At 41.1% G+C, this 22941-nt stretch overlaps 2 protein-coding genes across 3 annotated transcripts; both read left to right on the top strand.

Moving 5' to 3' along the window:
• The first annotated feature begins 640 nt into the window (after positions 1-640).
• Positions 641-4729, top strand: LOC138200076 (actin, alpha cardiac muscle 1). The gene is made up of 7 exons (XM_069152501.1): positions 641-731; positions 1203-1341; positions 1622-1946; positions 2041-2202; positions 2566-2757; positions 4145-4326; positions 4401-4729. The coding sequence occupies exons 2-7, from the start codon at positions 1213-1215 to the stop codon at positions 4542-4544; spliced, it is 1134 nt and encodes a 377-aa protein (XP_069008602.1). The 5' UTR covers positions 641-731; positions 1203-1212; the 3' UTR covers positions 4545-4729.
• A 1336-nt stretch (positions 4730-6065) lies between these two features.
• On the top strand, positions 6066-11446 carry LOC138200077 (gap junction delta-2 protein). 2 transcript variants are annotated; one of them, XM_069152503.1, is made up of 2 exons: positions 6066-6942; positions 7230-11446. In XM_069152503.1, exon 2 carries the CDS (start codon positions 7312-7314, stop codon positions 8071-8073), a length of 762 nt encoding a protein of 253 aa, XP_069008604.1. In that variant the 5' UTR covers positions 6066-6942; positions 7230-7311; the 3' UTR covers positions 8074-11446. The 2 variants fall into 2 exon arrangements, with proteins under 2 accessions (XP_069008604.1, XP_069008603.1); XM_069152502.1 differs by having other exon boundaries at positions 6066-6515.
• Positions 11447-22941: the final 11495 nt, after the last annotated feature.

The raw sequence follows: 22941 nt of genomic DNA on the forward strand, positions 1-22941 counted from the left end.
GGGGGAGCTCACTCACATTGCACTCCAGTGGGGATGTTTTGTCTGCTGCATGGCCTAAGGAATTTGAAATGTGGGCTTTTAATAAGTCAAACAGCTGCTGACACTAGCTGAGTGGCACAAGTGGTTCCATTTGTCGACCTAGATGTGTCCTGCCTGTCCACACAACAAATAAATACGATGGATATTTACTAACAAGTCAGCTATGTTTGGATATTCAGAAACAAATACAAGTTTAATAAGAATAGCCCAAGACGTGTTGTGATCCCAAAAGGTCCTTAAGATTAAAGTGTTAAAAAGAAGGAATGCGTTTCTCAGGTTTTAATCTATTTTGCTGATTATAACCTGTGTCCTTCAATTGGAAAGTTGTATTTAGTTTGTCTCGGTTTAAATACTAATATTCCAGGAATATTACACTGACGTTAGATCAAATGTGAAATGTGTGAGGAGACGTACACGGTTGAGGTTTTTCAGTAATAAAACAGTGATCATGCCGGAGGTAAAAGATCAAAGGGAAGCCTGTCATTGTCTCTCGGCTGCCACAGATGTCCGCTCGGGATTTCACTCTCCTTGTCATGCCCTTCATGGAGTGGCTGTTGTCAATGGGGCAATAGGCTACCAAATATGGAGAAGGGGTCGCACTGCTTGGCCTCCTCTCACGAACACTTGTCGGAGTATAAAATGGCCCGACGTAACATTTCGACACCTCCGGTTCACACACTGGTGCTGATCTGGTGAGTACACCCACAGGGCTGACGGTAGCAGGGCTGAATACCACAGTGGATTTATTATGTAGGATGGATACGGGATTTTAAGATAAATGGCGGTGACTTGCGACTTTGACTAACCAAAAGTCATCACCTAACAGATCCGGATCATCGACCCGTGGGCTATCGGCTTCTTTTCATTTTTTTTTTCTTCTGTTGGATTATATCTGATGCTGATACTAACCAAATGAACTTTCTCAATGTTTCCCCCAAAAAATAAAATAGGCTACTAATCCGAACATGTTTGCGCTAAATTCACTGAGCCACGACCGCTAATTACAGGGTTGCTTGTCCACCAAAAACGACCGTGTGTGTGTGTGTGTGTGTGTGTGCTGTTTGTTTGCCGCCCGTCTATGAAAAGAAAGGCGATCACTTCAATCCAAACAAACAGGGAATTTCTTGACTGGTCTTCTAACCGTGCACGTCTGTGTGTTGCAGAGCTGACATCATGTGCGACGACGAAGAGACAACCGCCCTGGTGTGTGATAACGGCTCCGGCCTGGTGAAGGCTGGCTTCGCCGGCGATGACGCACCTCGCGCAGTGTTTCCCTCCATCGTTGGTCGCCCCCGTCACCAGGTAAAATACACTATTCGTAAACACAACAGAGGTGCGGTGAGGACGAGTGGAATATCGTTTTAAAATGTTGACATCCCACAGGAAATGTGAGGGCCAGCTCATCCGCGCAATACTGCGCACAAAATGTAACTGAGTAAAACGGACCATCCGCGTTTTTTTTTTTTCTTCTTCTTCTGAAAACTCAGTTGAATCCTGCATATAGTGATAGTTGTGTTGCTGATCAGTAACAGTCCCCCCCCCCCCCCCCACATCACTGATTCCTGATCCTTGCTGTTCTCAGGGCGTCATGGTTGGTATGGGTCAGAAGGACTCCTACGTTGGAGATGAGGCCCAGAGCAAAAGAGGCATCCTGACCCTGAAGTACCCCATCGAGCACGGCATCATCACCAACTGGGACGACATGGAGAAGATCTGGCACCACACCTTTTACAACGAGCTGCGCGTGGCCCCAGAGGAGCACCCCACCCTGCTGACAGAGGCCCCCCTCAACCCAAAGGCCAACAGAGAGAAGATGACCCAAATCATGTTTGAGACTTTTAACGTCCCTGCTATGTATGTGGCCATCCAGGCTGTGTTGTCCCTGTATGCATCTGGGCGTACCACAGGTAAGACCGAGTCCCCAGGTGTGTGTTAGATAACCTATTCTTCCAGTGAGCAGATAAATAAATGAAATGTTCACATATTCATTGGGGCCTCCAGGTATTGTCCTGGACTCCGGTGACGGTGTGACCCACAATGTGCCCATCTATGAAGGTTACGCTCTTCCACACGCTATCATGCGTCTGGATTTAGCCGGCCGTGACCTCACAGATTACCTCATGAAGATCCTGACTGAGCGTGGATATTCTTTTGTCACAACCGGTGAGTGCGAACTCATAATCACAAACCTCTGACAAACTCGGGTGGATCATAACATACTAAATCATCATTCTTTTAATACTGCAATGTGCTGCACATTCTTCCATTTCAACCCCGAACACATTTTGGGGGGGGGGGGGGAAAGCAGAATAACTGATATATTTAATAACAATGAGGCAACCATTTCTTAGCAGAAAAAGATTATAACAACTTGCCCTCCTGTAAACTTTCTTACACTTTATTATAAAATGGAAATAAACTTCAAACCAGTGGGAGAAAAACTTTTCATAATCTCAACATACTATATTTTACGAGGGTGTTAGATATCACGAACTTTAAAAATATCCGTGTCTTGATTCCTTTCAGCGGAGCGTGAGATCGTACGTGATATCAAGGAGAAGTTGTGCTACGTCGCTCTGGACTTTGAGAATGAGATGGCCACCGCCGCCTCGTCCTCCTCCCTGGAGAAGAGCTACGAGTTGCCCGACGGTCAGGTCATCACCATCGGCAATGAGCGTTTCCGCTGCCCAGAGACCGTCTTCCAGCCCTCATTCATCGGTGCGTAAAGGCGAGCGCAGACATCCAAGCACTAATTTAGTTGCAATGAGATTGTCCCAATGTCACACTGAAGACCGTGATTTAACTGTAAGTCTCATCATTTAAGTATTGAAATGAGCCTGTAGTTTTAAAATGTTATATTTAAATCAAGTTTTGGGGGGAAGTAATCGTGTTCTACATCTTAACTTTAAAAACCGAATCGAATATCCCTTGTCAGAGTACATTATAGAGTATAAGTAACTAAGTACATTTACTCTAATAATATGAACTCCAGTACAGGTTTGAGGTACTTCACTACAATTCAACAGCAAATTCTGCAGCCTTTAATTCTATATGACGGCTTTAGTTAGTCACAAGGATTAACATGCAAATATGTTATCAGCATGTAAGATATGGTGTACTGTTTTTGATTAAACTACATGGTAGCTTTACATCCACAACAATTATTTAAATGCTGTTTTCACATTATTGCATCAGTAATTAATCGGGTTATATATAATGAGATCGTTTCAAAGAAGACACTTTGCATAATACATGTTTTCCCTTTTGGTATCAGAAGTGGGGCTATGAGCTGATAACACGTCTGTGCTTAAGTAAGAGTTCGAAGGAGGAATCTTTACTTGAAAGAGAGTATATCTATTGTGACTAATTACTTTCATTTCAAAAATGTGTTTGGGTCATTTGTTATGCTTCACTGTACATTCTTCTGCTGAAAGTGGGAAGCTCATGAGCTCACTGAAACTACCTGCAAGGAGGATTTGTTGCAACACAACTAATTTGGAGCCAGTCATGGCCCAATAAGCAACTTACACAAGTGTGAGATGAATTTCTGAAGCCTGCATTGCACAAACACTGAGAATAGAATTTCAGTGAGACATCCTGCATCCATGCAATAAAACTTTTGATATGAAAAATATATGCAAATTCAAAGATAATGAATTTTTCAATGAGTGAGGAGTGTCATTTTAAGAATTTCTAAACAAGGTCATTTTACTTTTTAAATAGAAAACTGAAATATGTGCGGAGGGTCTGAATAACTGCCTCTTGCTCGTAAATCTGACTTAAATTTTAGGCCTATTTATAGAATAGTATCAGGGCAAACCTTTGAATGAATGGTTTTCTAAACACAGATGTGTTTATTGCTCATATTATTGACTAATTATGACGACCAACTGGAGGTCGCAGTTTATTCACCTCAGATTGACCGCATCATGGCCGATAAATAGACGTGATTAATCTAAAGCAGCGGCTTAGAGTTCACATTTGCTGCACATTGCGCAGCTGTTGGAGGAGCTGTCCGTTTCAGCACCTGTTACGACAGCTGACGACCGTGTCAGATGTGCTGTGGGAGGTAAAACTCACTAAATTGTCCACCGTGTTTGCACAGGAATGGAATCTGCTGGCATTCACGAAACCACATACAACAGCATCATGAAATGTGACATCGACATCCGTAAGGACCTTTACGCCAACAACGTCCTGTCCGGCGGCACCACCATGTACCCTGGTATCGCTGACCGCATGCAGAAGGAGATCACAGCACTGGCCCCCAGCACCATGAAGATTAAAGTAACTTGACTCACTGTTAAATATTACAATAGCGGTTTCCTAATTTCCCTGATTAACCATGTGTTTGTGTTTAGATTATCGCCCCCCCTGAGAGGAAGTACTCCGTATGGATAGGTGGCTCCATCCTCGCCTCTCTATCCACCTTTCAGCAGATGTGGATCAGCAAGCAGGAGTATGATGAGGCTGGACCCTCCATCGTCCACAGGAAGTGTTTCTAAGCGCCAAACTCTGCCCTCTTCCTCATTGTCTTCACCCTCCGTTACCGCCTCCTGTCTGTGACAACAACTGAAGTCATGGCTCAAAAGCAGCAATTCAAGTGTTGTTGTCAAATTCTTTGTTTTTACACAAGTGCAATTTATATGTGGATATGTATAGGTTTATAAATAAACAAATGCCGAGCCTCTTTCTGTCCTCCCACCTTTCTTACGACCTTCCTGCCTTCCTTCTTCATTCCCTCTCAGTCTCTGGAAAGCAGCAAAGCTCTGCCCTTTCATTACGTGATGGATGAGTAAAGGTTATTAAAGATTTGAATTAGAAAAGATTACCGTGAGCTTGAGGATAAGCCACCTCATGAGAAATTAACCCCACAAAGTTTAATTGAGTGAAAACACTCCTGTCACGTGACCAGTTAGCTTGGCTTCCTTGATTGGGCAAGGCGAGTAATGATAATAATCGATACATTAGCCTGTGAAGTGATAAGTTCATGATCACATATTTATTTAGTAAGAGCACCATATGATTAAACTCATTAATTGAGGGATAACATTTATTTAAACCATTTTTTTTTTTTTTTTAGTGTATACACATGCGCTTTGGATTCATAATGAAGCCGTACAGTCTGGTTTAAAAAGTTAACCACATTAATAACTACGACTTAACATGGTGTAATAATCTAACATTCTAGTGTACATACAATTCCGCGCCATAAATTGAAATGTCAGAGCAGCATACAGGGCGGGGTCACATATTTCGCTTTTATTTTTAAACTTCCACACGGACTGAGAGAGGCAGACAGTCAGGCAGTCAGGCAGGCAGGCAAGCAGGCTGCCTTTGTAAAGCGATTAGCAACTCGGATGGTACTTTCACTCTGTCACTGTATCCAGACCGTCATCTATGCCCGAGGTGGAAACAACAGTTCAACCATCCGGGCCAGCAGCCTGCGACACGGGGAGGGATCCCTCCGGGCATGCGAGGCTGTCCGCTCCAGGAAAGCAGTATTGGGTCCATTTTAAAAAAAAGCTGTTGGCAGTATGATTCCGGATGAAGCTGGAACAATAGGTTTTGCTAAGATGATGAACTATGCAGAATATAAGCTACAGTATTATATTCTCTGTGCATCACTGGTTATTTAAAACACAGGAAAGTCACCTTGACCCGTGTTCCCAGTGCATCCATAAGCCCTGTACCGGAACAATAGATGCTGTTATATGGTGCACATGTAGTACTGTTGTACTATGGAGCAGCACTGTGTCGTTAGGTGTTTGATTCCCATGGGGTAACACCCATCCAAAAATGCATAAACTCCTGGTACTATATAGGCTGTAACCTTGTGGACACAATAGACTACAGTAGTATCCACTGCACGGCGCACGCTATATACAAAACTAAAATATTGGAAATCAGAAGCCCGGGTACTCCTGGCTGCGCTCCACCAACCTGTCTTTGCGTATGTGACGCATGGGAGGGGGGAGACTACTTAAAGGCGGATTAACGCTGGCAAGACATTAAATCCAACCTCCCTCCATCCAGACGCAGCGCGCAGCCCATCAACCTGATCTGAAGATCGAAAATAGGAGGGCTTATAGTAATCAGCCCTCAGACTCTCATGACAAGGAAAAGTGTGGCAACGTTGTGGGAGCGCTCGGCACACACAGCAGGACGCTTACTGGGGCTGCGCGCCCAGCGCATAACCAACCAGACAGCGCGCAGAGAGGCAGTGAGAAACGGGGACGGTAGCAGCATCCCGTGACGGATGCATTTTTTAAGCTAAAATCGGACGCTTTGGAAACTGACAACAACGCAAGACACTGAGAAGCCAGACGGGAAATAAACGCCTTTTTTTGGGGAGGGATTTGAACACAGTGCCGTTGTGCTTTCGTCTTCTCCGGATGCTCAGAAATGGGGGAATGGACTATACTAGAGAGGCTCCTGGAGGCTGCTGTCCAGCAGCACTCTACTATGATAGGAAGGTAAGATGATCAGCAAAAACCAAGAACAACCGAAGAAACGCAGCAGCCTCCAGGATCGTCTTTAGCATGGTTCCCAGTCCCCCGTTTCTGTGTTGTGACTCCAGGATCTTCTGTAGCATGGTGCCCAGTCCTCCGTGTCTGTGTTGTGGATTTTTCTGTCTTGTTTCACAGATTTCCTTTTTTGTCCTCCTTCAAAACGAGACAGCTAAGTAAATCAGTTGACAGCTGTCTTTCCAGAACCTGGGATGGTGCTGCAAAGTCAAACAGCCTAAACAAAAATTCATGTGTCGTTTCATGTATTCATCCATCCACTTATCCATTTGATGTTTGTTGGTGAGTTTGAGTGGTGGTTGTGCACTCAGGGGTGGCAGAAAGATTGAGCGAGAGTCGGCGTTTTCACCTCTTTCCATTAACAAGGCTCACACAGGTACAGTCCAAGCAACGCCGATTGCTTACATGTCATTACCATAAAACACAAAATACAAGCTATACACGTACTGACATATGCATAAAAAGAACATTGTAAGAAACGCACAACATATCCAAGAGCGTCCTGTTTTTCAGCACTGGACAGTTCCCCAAATCCACACATCAGAATTGGGCTCTAAGCGCTTCAGCCACCGAGGCAGCGCACAACTCAACCACACTTACAGTAAACACGTATATTTACACTTATTTTCACATTGTTTGTTTGTTTGTTTGCTTGCTTTTTAGGATCCTACTAACAGTGGTGGTCATCTTCCGGATTCTAATCGTAGCAATAGTTGGAGAGACTGTCTATGATGACGAGCAGACCATGTTTGTTTGTAACACCTTACAACCGGGCTGCAACCAGGCATGCTACGACAAGGCATTTCCCATTTCACACATTAGATATTGGGTTTTTCAAATCATCATGGTGTGCACTCCGAGTCTTTGTTTTATCACATACTCGGTGCATCAGTCGGCCAAGCAGAAGGAGCGGCGCTACTCAACAGTCTATCTGACACTAGATAAGGATCAAGATTCACTGAAGCGAGACGAGAGCAAAAAGATAAAGAACACCATTGTTAATGGAGTACTTCAGAACACGGAGAACTCCACCAAAGAAGCCGAGCCGGACTGTTTAGAAGTCAAAGAGATCCCTAATTCGGCCATGAGAACTACAAAGTCCAAAATGAGGCGACAGGAGGGCATCTCCAGGTTTTACATCATCCAGGTGGTTTTCAGAAACGCGCTGGAAATAGGCTTTTTGGTGGGTCAGTATTTCTTGTACGGATTCAACGTCCCGTCGGTGTACGAATGTGATCGCTACCCCTGCATAAAAGATGTCGAGTGCTACGTCTCCAGACCCACGGAGAAAACAGTGTTCCTGGTCTTCATGTTCGCCGTCAGTGGGTTTTGTGTGGTGTTGAACCTGGCTGAACTCAATCATTTGGGCTGGAGGAAAATCAAGACGGCCGTGCGAGGTGTGCAGGCTCGGCGGAAGTCCATTTATGAAATCAGAAATAAGGACTTGCCGAGGATGAGTGTGCCTAATTTTGGCCGCACTCAGTCCAGTGACTCTGCTTATGTGTAACACATGGGGAGGAAAGGAGGGGAAAAAAACATGTAAAAACCATGATGGACATGATGGACAGCTCCGCACGCCTAATTCGTGTCATGACTTAAAGAGTGGGCAGATTTCTTTTGATTTCTTGGACTTCATGGCAAGCGTGGATTACACGTTTGTTTACTTATTTATGATTGCACTGATGCAACTTTTTAGTAACATTTATACTCTGTAAGATGCTAAATGGAGACAATGTCAACGTGTTCACATATTTACTCTTTGTGGGCTGTTCTGCTGTACTTGAAGAGAGTAAATGCAAAAATTGCACTAAGAGGTGAACACTTGAGAGCCTGAATTTATCCAAATGTGCTACTGACCTGACGGTGTTTTTAAGACATTTTCTTTCCACCTATTTTTTTTTTTTTGGCACCAACCTAATGAAATGGCACCATACAAATGAAAAAAAAAAAAAAAAAAAAAAAAAAAAAAAAATCTACCATCCAGATTTATATATGCATATATATATAAATTCTTACTGACAATGGTTCGACGTAGTTGAAATACATCAGCTTAGTTCATGTTTTTTTTTGTTGCCTGTGTTGCACCATTGACCTTAACATATGTAACCATTCCATTGCTTAATAGCTAACTTGCAAAACAGTATCTGGTGAATTTGCTGCAAACGCTAACGTCTGTGACTTCCTTAATTTATGACACACCAAAGCGCCCACTGCTTCTATTTGTGAAGTGTTTTCTTGCTTTTTGTGTAATCAAGTGCCATACTTGTATATAAACATAATATATAAATATATATGTATACATATGAATATATAAATATATAATAATCATCATGAAAGCTGATTCCCTGCTTGGATTATGCTAAATACCGCCCGATTTTTTTTAAAATTTGCTTTAAATGTATTTGTTGTGATTTAAATGAAGAAAATAAGATATACAGTTTTCTCTGTTTCATTTTGCAAATGACTGGAAAAAGAAATGAAGTGCTAGTCTTTTTATATATATATATATATATATATATATATATATATATATAAATATATATACAAGAAAGAAATGTCTCTCCCCAATCAAAGCTGATCAAAACTGAAAAACAGCACAAATTGACGTTTTTATCAAAGAATGGGCAATAGAAATCTGCTCTGGTGCTACAGTTTTTCATAGAATGGTTTTAAATGTAACCGAAACAGACCAGAAAAAAACAAAAACATCTTTTTTTTCTGTGGAAAATAAAAGTGGGATTCATGTACACCAGAAATGTGTGAGGTGCAGTACTTTGTGTCCTAGGAGCTCATTTTGACTGACCTATCACACAGATATCAAGTGGAAGTTTTGCCTTGGTGCAGTGAAGCTGTAAGCCACACCCACTCTGTACAAAAAAAAAAAAAAAATCCCTATACTGCAGGACACACCTTGTACAGGATCTCACCACTCTGCAATGTGTTGCAATACTGATGCTGCTTCCATGAGACTCATCGATACTTGTGCTCATAACCAAGCGGCCTAAGGGAACTTTTAGTCCACATATACATCAAATCAGACGCTGGCCTCACCCCGCATAGTGAGCTGTGCATTTACAGAGCTTCACTTTGAGCTTAACATGTGACTTTGCTTGCACTTTGCAAGGATGACAAAAAGCTGATCATGATTCTGAACACTGAAGGAACTGCCCTTTCTGGTGCTCTACCCATCCTTTCCTCTCTTATTTAAGAAAAGAAGCAGGCTGAACTAAGGGGAGGGTTGTGTGCTCCTCGTGAAGGTCAGAGTGAAAACAAAAGATGGGGAGAGAAAAAAAAGAAACAAAGACGAAGCGTTCAACTGTATGACCACAGAAGACAGAGAAGGAGAGTGAGAAAGAAATAAAGATTGAAATGAATTATTTGAAGCTGACCGTTGCAGCTCACCTGGGAAGGGCTAGTCTCCTCATGATTCCCCTGCCAGGATGACTCTGCAAAGCCGGGAGAAGTTGAAGAGCAATGGCACCTGTGCATCCATCTCCAGCTCAGCAGGGACTCGAGATTTCTCCCGAAATCATGAACTTGGAAAAAATGAAAAGTCGTTTGACAACTTCACTCTGATGCAGTGCAGTTGGCAGCTCTGTGCACGTTTGCCTCCCTGTCTTTTTTCTGCATTCAATTACTCATTAAATGTCCTACTGCAAAAATGTTATGGATTCATTTTCACAAAATAAAGTCAAATTGTGACGCAAACGGCGCTAATAAAACAGGAAAAATATATAACGAAATGCTGTTGTTTCTCCTGCATTCAGCACACAGTGTTTAAAGATAATTGTCATACACTTTGATGCTTTGAATTATTTATTTATTGTGGTTTCAAAATAGCTAAATTATTGGGTATGTTTGAATGTCATTTTATGCATGCTGTCATGCATTAACATCATGTGAGTGTTGCAGAGCTCAGAAGAGATTACACTGTACCCGTGTGTCTGCATTTTTCGTGGTCACGGCAGCCACGTTACCAGCCACATTGAGAGCTTTTGGCTGCCATTATGACACACATACATGACAAATAACTTTGTGGCAAATTTACACATCCAAGACGATGTAGATGAACTGCATACAGAGATCAGGTAATCTCAAGGACCTGCTCATTTATCCTGTGGCCTTAGCCACCTTGACGACTGCACGAGAACACAACAAGGCTGTGTGTGATCTATTATTAGACTGCAAGGCAAAACACTGCAGGAACACCTCCGATTTCATGTGATTGCAGGTGCTCAGAGTGAAGGTAGGGAGTTCTAGAGTCATATTTCCGCCTTTAATGTGAGTCACAGACAAAAGAAAGGAAAGGTCTTCTCCCTGGCTGTGCACCATGGGGTATGCGGCTACTCGGCTCATAAACAAACAACTTGTATATGAGCCTCTTCATCATAATTCTTTCCACCTTTATTCAAGATACAAAATAAATCATATGCTGCAACAAAGTCAGAGAGGTAAATTAATATTTGTCAATAATCTCCAGATTTCTAGGGGTGTTGTGCAAGAATAATTCAGAAATAATTTTTTTATATTGGTTATGTTATTTTGAATACAATTCCCCACACACACAAATAGAAGATGTATTTTCTTGTATCTGCTATTTGTGTAATTGGGGAATTTTATAGATAAAGATAAATACTCATCATAATGACACACAACTACCACACACTATTTTATTTTATTTGTTTTTTGTGTATGTAGTCTGTGTGTGTATTTATTCTATTATTTCTTATACGTATTTGTCAATGTTTTCATATCGTGTGCACTTTTTGGTTTTCTTTGCTGCTGTGACTACCGAATTTTCCCACTGTGGGATTAATAAAGTCCAATCTAATCATCTAGAATGTACCGTAAATGTAACAGCATGTATATTCAGGACATGTAAGCACTAAAAATAAAGGTCTCATGATTGACGTAAAATTTCATTTAGGTATAAGGCTATTCTCAGGTCACCAGGCATGCAGCTCCACTTGCTAACAGTATTAAAACTAAAAGTAGAATGTGTGGCATGAAAATCTCAACAACATCAGCTGACTGGTGTAGATTCAAAGTGGCTGAAGCAGCGGCATTTGTAGCATTTCAACAGTACTCAAGACGACCAGTTAAAATGACGATGTGGGATTACATCTGCATCTGGTATTCAGAAATGTTTTCTATATTTCACATCAACCATTAAATTTCATAGGATTATAGTCACAAGTATATAGCATTTTGTTTTTAGCCACAGTGTAGCTCCAGGCCTGAGTCTGTTCAAAAGAGCTGAGAAGACTGAGTGAGTAGTTTGAGGTTCACTGAGCTAATCCACTCAACTAGTGTCTCTTGGCTGTTTCCTTTTGAAAAAGACAAAAAAAAAGAAGATTCTGTTTTTGTGGTTTGGAGTTGGAGATGTGATATATCCTGACCAGAGTGTTTTATTGGAGGGACAAGCCCAGACTGGCAGACATGAGTGATGGCAATGGCATCTTTATTAACAACCGTGGCAGCCTCTTCACAGTGGCAAGAAAAAGAAAGTGAACTCTTTGGAATTTTCTGCATTTATGTATAAATACATCTTAGAATGTGGTCAGATCAGATACAATAATGAATGGACACAAACTATTTTAACTACACAAATCATTGCGTTGCTCTTGCTCCCATACTTAATATAGTCATATTAATATAGAAAACAAACATTCACAGTGTTAAAAAAAACAGTATGTGAACCTCAAGGGTAAATATATCAACAAAAGCTATTTTGGTATTCAGCAAACCTGGGGTTCAATCAATAAATAAAGATGAGAGGTGTGGTTGGAGCTGCACTGACCTACATTGACTTATAAAAGAAAAACACTCATACATTTGATTTGCTATTCAAACTAAGCATCTGCTGATGTACCATGCAAACAGACCTAAAAAAAAAAAAAAACTACAGAAGGATTGTTGATTTGCATAGAGCTGGATACAAAGTGATGTTAAGGCATTTAGATATATATCAGCCCACATTTAGACAAACTGCCTAGAAATGCAGAGGATTTAGTAGCATACTCATTTAATATTGTGGTGCTCCGCTATGATGATATCTGATATTTTCCAACTCTTATGGGTGATTCCCAAATCACAGAAAACAACAAGTCTCTAGTGGAATAAACATATTAGTATGCCAACTCTTATTGTGATTGCCCAGTGGCAGATGCAGACATAAAACACAATGCCTTTCAATAAGAACACATTCACAGGCAAAATAAGAAAACTATGTCAATTTAGGCAATATTAAACACAGCATATTTGTGTTTGTGTGACATTTTCTTTCAAACAAAACTGTAAGATTCATCCTACTTAAAGAGGCTGGACATGCTGTCCCTGAGACAAGTATTGCAAATAGCAACTTTCTGATCCATTTGGGACCTTTAAAAAAAAAAATCTCCACACTGCAGACATATGGTTGCACCCTCTTTCATGTTCGACCACAGCAGCACACTTAGGCTGATAAAATGATGCATTGAGTATGCCTGTCATATCAGCAGAAATGTTCATTTCGGGCCGATTTCAAAACGTCATTTCAACGAAGAAAAAAAGAACCCCAGAGTAACAGAAAGGAACCTTTAGATCTGACTAACATCTGTTCATGAGTCTACAGTATGTAAATCACTGAATGGCAGGACACAATGGGGGAGCCACTGCTCTCCACACAACATCACTGCTTGCCTGAAGTTTGCCAAAGAACACATTGACACTCCACCATGATACAAGGAAAATGTTTTGTGAACTGATGAAAGGGCATGAAAATACCATCCCACCTGTGAATGACAGTGGAAGGAACTTTTCTGCCACTGAGTCTGGACAACTTGACATGAACAAGGGAAAAATGAATTCCCAAGTTAATCAATGTTCATACAGGATATAGTCAGGGTGGCTTTCCATCTTAAACAGAAATAAATTACAGCAGGACAATGACCTAAACATCAAAGGAAACCTACTACGGAATGGCTTCAAACAAAGTCCAGACCTTAACCCAATAGAGATGCTGTAGAATGACACCAAGAGTCGTTCACACCAAACATCTGAAGGATATAGCTGAGCTGAAGTATTTCTGTAATAAAGAATTGTCACCAGCACTGGGAATATTTAGGTGTGGTAAATAGACACTAAAGATTATAATATTATTATAATGGCCTGTTTCCTATTAGCTGAAACACATTGCGTCTGACTGGAGTCGTGAGTTAGATGAAGATCAGATCACATGACCGATGTACATCATACTGACCACTCTCAAACTGAAACTCTTCATACTATTTGGTATCTATTTGGCCGTGTGTTTGTCTTTGTGTACTATATTTCTTCAATTTAACCACATTTGCTATTTATTTATCTACTTTTTTGTTTTTGAACTGTTGTCCCAGATAGAAATATGATTCTGAGGACACACGAGTGTATTTCTTGCAGCATGACCTCGGGTTTGTTGCCTTTCAAAAAAATGTGACAGACTAATCCAAAACTTTCACCTGTAAGTGAATCCTGCAATCCCTCTGCCCCAGAACAAGCATGTCCTCCCAATTTCTACTCTTCTACCAATCTGAAAAGAGACGGCCGGCTCCGGGGAGCCCTGCTTTAATTCTGCCTTTTGCGCAGATTACTGCATGAAAAGGGGAGAGCAAAAAGCAGAGAAACAGTGAATGTGGGTCTTTTTGATCCACTCAGCCAGAAGCAATGAAATTAGCCCAGTTACGGCAGCACATATGCACAGCATAGCATGGCATAGGCAGATATGGCAAACATTAAAACAAAATGCACTGGATGTTTGCATCTATGTGGGAGAGGAAGCAGTAATGCATTTGCACAGTGTGACCAAGTTTCTAACTTTCTCTCTGCCAGGCGAGCAAAAGCATCCACTCTCTTCTGGCTGTAAAGTAGGTTTCTCTGTCTCCAGCCCCAATTGTTTCTCTCCCTCCTCACCACTGTGCTTTGTAGCAGTTCAAAGAAGCAGAACAGCAAACTTTTCGTTGCGTGATCGGTGCTTTGGTGGTCTTGTTTTTAAACTTCCCCGCTATAATGAAATCTTCCGAGTGCAAGGACAAAAGGACAGAGAACATTTGAGGTCTGCACTGACGGATTTGGCCGGCTGGTTTGGTCGTTGGTTAGGTCGTACTGGCCCATATAGACGGATTTGGTTGAAAATAAGTACTGGCAGTGACAAAATATACCTGACAGACCGGACAGCAGATTAATTTCTCATCCATTTTTTAACGTGACCCCAGGATTAAGAACATTAGCGGATTATACTCAGATTTGTCAACCAGAGGTTCACAGTGGGACAGTCGGCACCTGGGAGAGGACACAATGCACCCAAAACCTGATGAATTTCTCCTCTTTTTAGCCAAAGTAAACCAGGTTACGATGAAGTTGGTCAGGGTGACTTTCCTCATTTACATTTAACTAATTACTTTCTTTGTGTACAGCAAGTTTCCATTGTAAGGATCGAGCATTTATAAGCCGCAGCTTACTCCAACTTTTTGCCACACTGCACCACATTCCTCTGGTTAAGTAGTTTGTCATTAATGCAAATCAGACTGGGCCAAGGCCAAACCGCAGCAAAAACAAACCCTAAACAATTTCTTGCTTGTGACATCTTTAATGTCCCTCCTGAGGTGACAGTTCATTCTGACATCTACTGCTTGTTCGAACTTTCTACACCCACTTGCCTCCTCTGCATTCCCTAATAGCTTGTACTACACACACCCCATCGACCCTGATAAATGTTTAGGTTCTGCACCATTACACAGCCAATAAAAATCAGTGGCTGGCAACTCTTAATCGGGCACGGAGCCGTTCGGCGGGCAATTGGACTCGCACTGATATAGGAGGTGCTGAACAGAACAGTGCAAGATGGAGAAGGCAGAGGCAGAGAGATATTAATTTACAGCAACCCGCACTGAAATGCAGTCCCACATAGAGAAGACTATGAATCACTACTGTGTATTACACAGGCACACAGGGACAGAAGATAATGTCCATCTGGTGAGATTTGTGAGAGCAGAATAAAAGAACTACCTTTTACCTTGTCTGCTTAGCAACCAGATGAGTAGTGAAGCTGGTGCTATAAAAAAAAGACCAGTTATGAAATGCAAACAAAGAGAAACAAAGAAATTACACAAATATCATTACTTTGATGGAGAAATTCATATGATTGTAATCCCAGAGGAAGTGTAAGATTACACCATGTGGGTTGGACTCAGTGACTCACTGACATCCTCTATTCTACCTCACTGTGTTTTACCTTTGGACTCTGCATGAACCAGACACTGCTGTCTGCTTTTTCTCTGTCGTGTCCTCTCCTTCCTGCAAAACAATCTATATCTTTGTTTCTCCAACTCGCTTCCTTCATCAACCCTCACTGTTTCGCTACCTCAAATCTCCTTCTCTCTCTCCCTTCTTAGTGTGTTTCAGTTCTCTCATCCATCCCCCCACTCCCGCTGTGATGTGATGCCACTTTGCTGTGAATCACGTGGCTGTCGTTTTACAGAGCCCTAAAAGAAAAGGTATGAGATCACACTACACACTTTGCAGTGTAGCTATCAGAGTGTATTTTTTTTTTTGATGCAGCATTGTTCAGAGGATACTGCGGTTGGCTTAGAAATGGTACAGACTGAAGCAGGATTTGTAAAATCTGCAACAATGTAAAGCCGAAATAATGTATTTGATATTTTATTGAACAATATTACACATCTTTAAAAAAGAGAAATATAGTTTTAACATTTTAAAAGATTCTATATTTCATATTGTCTTGACAATCAAGTTGATTACAAGTAAGACTATGCTGGCTATTTACCTCTGTTCTATTGTAAACTAGTCAAGATATTTAGCTTTTGTTTGTATGTTGACAATCCTGTGGTACTGTTTGATGATGTACTTTGTGATGTTGCATAATGTGTTGTGTCAGAAAGTATTTCTAATATCGGATTTACATACCGCAAGCAAAATTATTTTAAACTCCTTACAATACCACAAAAAGTGTCACATCGCCAGAATAACTAATGCTGTACGCTAATCTGAAAAAAAAAATTGTTGTTAGATACCTGAAGAAACTGCTAATGAACACAAACTGACAGCTGACCTGAATCAGCCTCTTTGTTCCTCCCATTTCAAAATAAGAAACACCTTAGAAACTGCAGCACAAACTACCACTTTCAAAATTCCCATAGAGTTGAACACACACCTTTGCCAACACTGAACTAAAACTGTGACCTAACTTGAAACAAAGTGACAGCTACCCACTGCTTTTGTTTCAGAGGTACTTTTGACAGGAACGTTGTATTGAATTGCACAACAGCCTGATTTTGTTAACATGCCTTTTTTTTATTTTTTATTTTTTTATCTTAAATTGCCTGAGAGCTCTGGAGGCAGCCAAGAGAGGAGTCAAAAGTTTGAATCTGTCACATACTCATCATCAACTCGCTCAGAAATACCAGCCCCCTGCATCTGTCTGTTTGCCTCTAAACATCAAATTGAAATCTCTGATCTTTCAGCATTTTGGCAATATGATGCCAAAATAAAGCCCAAGTTGCCCATCGCCCATGAACCACAAATTCTCTCAATATTGTATCAAAATGCAGCATTTGCCCAAAACGACCTATGAAAATAACCCTCACAGATACTCCACTCCCATTTCCCATAAGCTTTGAAACACATGCTGCGCTGCTCACAGTTTTTCAAATGAAAACAGGGCTGGTGGTAAATTTGTGCTGAAACGTATGCTGCTGTTGTAGCTGAGGTGTTAATTAGACTGAGAAATCTTGTCTTCTACCCTCCTTCCAAGACGTCCAGTTTCACACACACACACAAAACACCTTCGCCCCACACACCAGAAACTCAGCTCTGCGTGCCCAGAAGATGTAGGAGCGTGAAGCCACTTGAAATGCAAGCATGAAATTACACTTTATCATGAGAGATTAATCGTAATCTGAGTCATACATGTCTCGGGCGAAGCTTGTGTACGTTTGGGACTTGGATCGTGGAAGCCAAGCCTTGACATGAAGCAGGTGTTGATGGTGCTAATGATTCCCTGCTTTCTCTTGCCAACTTGTCTTCACAGCAAAAGATAACACCACCAAGATTTCATAGCATAATTAAAAAGCTGTATTTGGAAGCTGCAACAACAAAACAGTGTTGATACAATTCAAATTAAATAAAGGAAGACTTGAATATAATACATTAAAACCAAAACCATTGCCAAGACAGATCAATAAATAACACTTTTAAGTAATGCACACGATAATGATAGCAGACCAATACGACTGGAGTAGTTGCAAACCAAAAATAATGACAGAGGTGGTAGGACCAATGAGGACCTGCAATAGGACATCGAGGGCAGATCGGAACTGTAGCTTCAGGCTGCTGATGCAGTGGAATACTTAAAGAAATGGCTTAATGGTATTCCAGGATCAATACAGCAGCAGCAAACAGATGGGCTCTACCTGATGAAGGTCTGTTTCTCCTGACTTCAGCTGATTCATGCTATCACACTGCAAATAGATGTCTGTCTTTACCAGTCTTAAAACCTCATTTTCTGCCAGTGAGATGAGATAATTCCTTTTTTGTCCACTACAACTTCTTATGGAGAATGTTGTTATCTTGAAAAATTGCAACTCTGGAGGTTGGTCCGGTAATACAGAAAATCTTGAAGGCAGTTTGATCATGCTGACTTGCACAGGACAAGTGCAATGTCTCTAAATAAATAAATAAATAAATTAAAAAAAATCCCCATATCTCATTACATCTGGTCAGGCAGACTCTTTTAAGGTCTCTCCAAACAATATCGTATCGCTGGTTATCATTTTTTTTGTTGAATTGGGTGCTGCAAGGGGAGAGACAGCTCTGGGAAACGGGAAATCTCAGCCCTCCCGGTTAGTATAGCACATGATGCGGAATTTAATGCTTGAGTTGACTACACATGAAATCACATTTCTAAAATGTATGACTCAACAATGATCCAATCTTAACATGATGATCCATTGAGCATTGAGTAGTCAGATAAATAAATATTGACTTCATCAATCAGTACTGATGTTCACAACATATCATCTATTTGTACATGTATTATATTATGATGTGGCATGCATTATTTATCCAACTGCACAAACAATTAGTTTAAATGAATGGTCATGCTTTTGCATAACTTACATGCATCTACATGCAAGTACTGCACTTTTAAATTGGGCTCTACTGCCTCACAATCATGTGTATGTAATAATAGAATAACAAAAAGCTCCTTTTTTTTTAATAATTAATTTTAAAATATCTGAAAAAAATCAGCTGATCAAAAATGATTCCAGGTTGTACTTAAGTATTTCCTCTTACTATATTTCCTTTTTCTTTCCACTGTCTTTTCTAGCTTACACGCTGCACTTACACAGTGCATTTCTAGCAATAGCTGATCATGCTCAGCCCGGTCCTCCCGTGGCCTTTAGGGGCACAACTGGAGACAAGCTGGTCTCCCTCCAAACCCAGATTTGGGTTCACATGACCCGAGCGAGCAGCTGTCCCCCACAGTCCTCCCCTGCAGCCCCACACACTGCAGACTGGGAATGTCCTCTGTGCAGAAGCTCTAAACATGCAATTCACTTTTATTTACATTGCGCCAAATCATATCATAAGTCATCTCAGGGATCTTTACATACTCATGCATGCGTACATGTTCATGTGCAGGCGACGGTATGTATGAACAAAGCAGAGGGAAGAGTTTTTCTCTCTCTTTTTACACGCAGACAATCAAATTGTGGCGAGCCAACACGAACAGAATGCTGCGTAGCTCCTGTGTGTTGACATACAGGACTATAGAAACTCCTCATCAATATTGAGCAAGTGCTGGTTTGTGGCTTGCCAAGTCATTACAAAGATTGCAGTAGAAGCTTTTTAAACACCCAGAAGGCATACAAACTGAATCCATCCGTATGAAATAATATTTTGTGGAGTAATCTGTTCTGCTTGGATGAAATTTTCAGTGTAAATACGAACATCTCAGAATTGTAGGGTTTTCTTCACCACTGTTTAAAGATTGAAACCCCTTATAATTTACTGGATTATTGGCTACTGGAACAACTGGGAATCTGTGCACATAAAGGAAATGAATCACATATATTTGAGCAAGCCCACGCTGGCCCCATGTTTGTCTGCAAACAGTGAACACGCATGCCACAACTGTGTGCAGTTTACTGTATTCATGGGAGGGCATACTCCTTAAACACCCTAAAACTGTTTTTTTGGAGTGTGCCTAGCAGACAAAATCGTTTGCACTCCCCCTGACTTCTGCTGCATGGCTGATTCATGTGGCAATCAAAACTTCAGCTGCCGTCCCGCCTCATGGCCGTTGTATTGCCACACAGGAAAAATGTACGCTGTCTGCATTTGAGAGGCAGGAGCCATCAATTGTGCTCCCCGTGTTTGTGTACAGTATGTCATCTCAGCTAAAGGCACGTTCCGTGTGTGCGTGTGTGCGTGTGTGCACGTGTGCGTGTGTGTGTGTGTGTGCGGTGTGACTAAGGGGAACGGTGCTGGAATTGGTTATCCATCAAAGCTGTCTCTCCAGCCTCTCTATCTCTTTCTCTATCTGTTTGATTGCCCGGTCATGAGGGAGGGTTTTAATTATGTTTTCTTTTATTCAAATGATTAATCCTGAAGCACAGTGCACCAGGGTTCCCCCTGGGGAGACGTCACACATCTGGCAAAGACCGTGCTGCTATCATCGCCCTCACTCTGGGTTACTAAAGCTCCCCTCTTTGTCTCCTTCCCTATCTAGGAGGTCCACATAAAACACGCATGTATTCACGGGTACAGTTTCTGTTGACTGTCGTCATTTAAAGCTGATACCAATTTCCTTAAGCCTGTCTGCTCTTCTCCTGCTCAATTACCATTTTTCTACTAATTTATGCCGCTAATGAATAATCCTTTTGATTATCATTAGGCATCATTGATAACATTAATTGTTTTGTGTGGAAAAATTTAGCACATTGTAATTTTAATGAAGCCTAAAGTGATTTCATTCCCTAATCCCAACACACTGTATCTATTTTATATAATATTAAAAAAAAAAAAAAAAAAAATGTAAATTGAATTTTTTTGCTTCACAAATGACATTCACTGAATAATCACTTCAGCACTGCACATATTATAATAGTCAAGATATTCAAACTTATGCAAATTAATGCTTTACATAGAACAGGCCAGCTAATATGAAAGTACAGATTAATGGCTGCCTTCATATGTCTTCTAAAAGCAGTCATTATGGAGCAATTATAATCTATTCAACACAGTGTTTTTTTTTTACTCCTCATGTATCTCAGGTTGTTTGCACTCAGAAATACCACTTTTAAAATATGTGTTTTCTTCACTGGGATGGAGGCAGTGGACACGACCACATACACACACTTCCTTCATTAAAACGCTCAGTCAATCCCCACTTCACACTGGCTTCTCACATGACTGAAATAGAGTGTGAAATTTCTGCTCAAACATTCATGAGTGCAGACCTGCATTACATCACCTCTGCACCCCATCATGGGTGCTATGAATCAGAGCCAGGCCAGAACAAAAGAGATGCAAGGAAGGGTAAGTAGAAAAGAAAATTACACTTGAACAATGAAGCTATAGAAGGAGAAAGAGAAAGGGGAGAATGGGAAACAGGGGGAGCAGTGGATGAGGCCACATGCGTGTTTCTCTTAGACTGCTGTCTCTTCCAGCTAGCCAGACATGACTTCACCACAGCTTCCTTGTTTGCAGATATGATCTCACTCATGCAGACAGAGCCTATGCCATCCAGCATTAGCAAGAAGCAGATTTTATGCAAGTTGCTCTCATCCTCTGCGGGAACCTGCAGCAGCAATGCAAGCTGTTTCCAGCCTTTGATAAATCATGCAGTGTTTACTACTACACAGGCTACAGCGGAGGAACCCAAATCTCCAAAAACGTTTGGGATGATCCTCGACTGCATAATTCATCAGAGCTGAGGTGCAACCGGGCTCTAGCATGAAGATGTCTGGCTCAAGGTACCTATCTTTACACTTTTAGAGCTGAGCCTTGTTTTCTTTTACAGTGTTGTTTCTAGGTCATGTTTTACATAGTTCGTAAAGGTGATGCAAAGAATTAGTATTCATTATACTATGCCATACTGCAATCCCGTCTTTTCACCTTCAAACCTAAAGGATAATTCAGCTTCATTTTAAATTTAGTCTTATTTCTATAGTTTTTTTTTTCCATATCTGTTGGCTAAAACATCATCGCACACAACAAATTCCTGACGTTAAGGATCATAATAACACAACAAAAGAAAACAAAACTGATTCCAATACATTTTCTCCTCCAAATATATAAAATTGACCTGTAATCAAGCTGCTCGTGTTTCTTTCCTGATCTGCCTTTGTTGGAGTGAAACGCTCTGTTTACAGATCTCGGCAACTATACAACAAAACTGTTATGAACTAGACCCATGAGAAGAATTAACAATTTAAAGAATGTGCTTCAGTGATTCTGTATTTTTCCACCATCTCTTTCTTACATTCTTAAATTAACTCTGTGTCTGTGTATATCAGTCTGCTAGAAACAGCTACCATCACCTCAAAAGCCCTTTTGCCCCTCCATAGGTTTGATGGTGACACAGTTTGCATGACCTTGTTTGTTGTCCTCATTCTGGCACATCTTTTGCCACTCTGGCCCTCTCTACTCGCACACCTCTGGGTAGCCATGTCTGCCAACCAAGCAAACACTCACTGTCAGTCATTTTTTCTGTCAAAAGGCTGAGAGCATTCCCCCAGGACTGACATCTCCGATCGGCCAACCAGTTTCCCCTCTCTCCTGCCCGATGTCCCAGTGTTCATGTCCCACTATGGCCTCTCCAGTGACAGGAGACAACAACAAAAAAAGTTTGTGATAAAAAGTGAAGTTTGCTGATGTTGACAGACAACTGGTGACGCAGGATGTCCTAAGGTCCATCTCCAGAGAGCTGGATTCAGGTAGGACAGAATGATGAGAATTATATGAAACAAAAACAAACACACAATACAAAAAAACACATTACTGATGATTCATGGACGTTTTCAATCGGGGTCTTATGGGGGCCACTCCTGAGGCATTTCATTGCTCACCTGAGAGTCTGCAACTACACGCTCAGCTGGTGACACAGTTTCTATTCATTTCTTTTCTGTTTTATATTGCAGCCAAGTAATAATTTAAAAATAGTGAGTTGTATTGGCAGCACACAAGGGGAATCTTTTTTTTTTTTAATTTTGAATTTCATTTGAATATTCTCTACCAGAGAGGTTAGGCAGGGACAGAAAGCTATCTATAAGTATGCCACGACATATATATAGAGAAGTTTTTCAAAATTAAAGAGCAAATACCTGCGCTGCAT

The sequence above is a fragment of the Embiotoca jacksoni genome, unplaced genomic scaffold (assembly GCF_022577435.1).
Source record: "Embiotoca jacksoni isolate LCO1_2020_lvr unplaced genomic scaffold, fEmbJac1.0.p SCAF_18, whole genome shotgun sequence".
NCBI lineage: Eukaryota > Metazoa > Chordata > Actinopteri > Embiotocidae > Embiotoca > Embiotoca jacksoni.

What these genes read in the sequence shown, in the direction of transcription:
- LOC138200076 (XM_069152501.1), top strand. Translation starts at nt 1,213, where the DNA reads ATGTGCGACGACGAAGAGACAACCGCCCTGGTGTGTGATAACGGCTCC. An exon ending in CTTCCAGCCCTCATTCATCG is followed by an intron (nt 2,758 to 4,144) that starts GTGCGTAAAGGC and finishes GTGTTTGCACAG; the next exon opens with GAATGGAATCTGCTGGCATT. An exon ending in CCAGCACCATGAAGATTAAA is followed by an intron (nt 4,327 to 4,400) that starts GTAACTTGACTC and finishes GTTTGTGTTTAG; the next exon opens with ATTATCGCCCCCCCTGAGAG.
- LOC138200077 (XM_069152502.1), top strand. Translation starts at nt 6,445, where the DNA reads ATGGGGGAATGGACTATACTAGAGAGGCTCCTGGAGGCTGCTGTCCAG. An exon ending in CACTCTACTATGATAGGAAG is followed by an intron (nt 6,516 to 7,229) that starts GTAAGATGATCA and finishes CTTGCTTTTTAG; the next exon opens with GATCCTACTAACAGTGGTGG.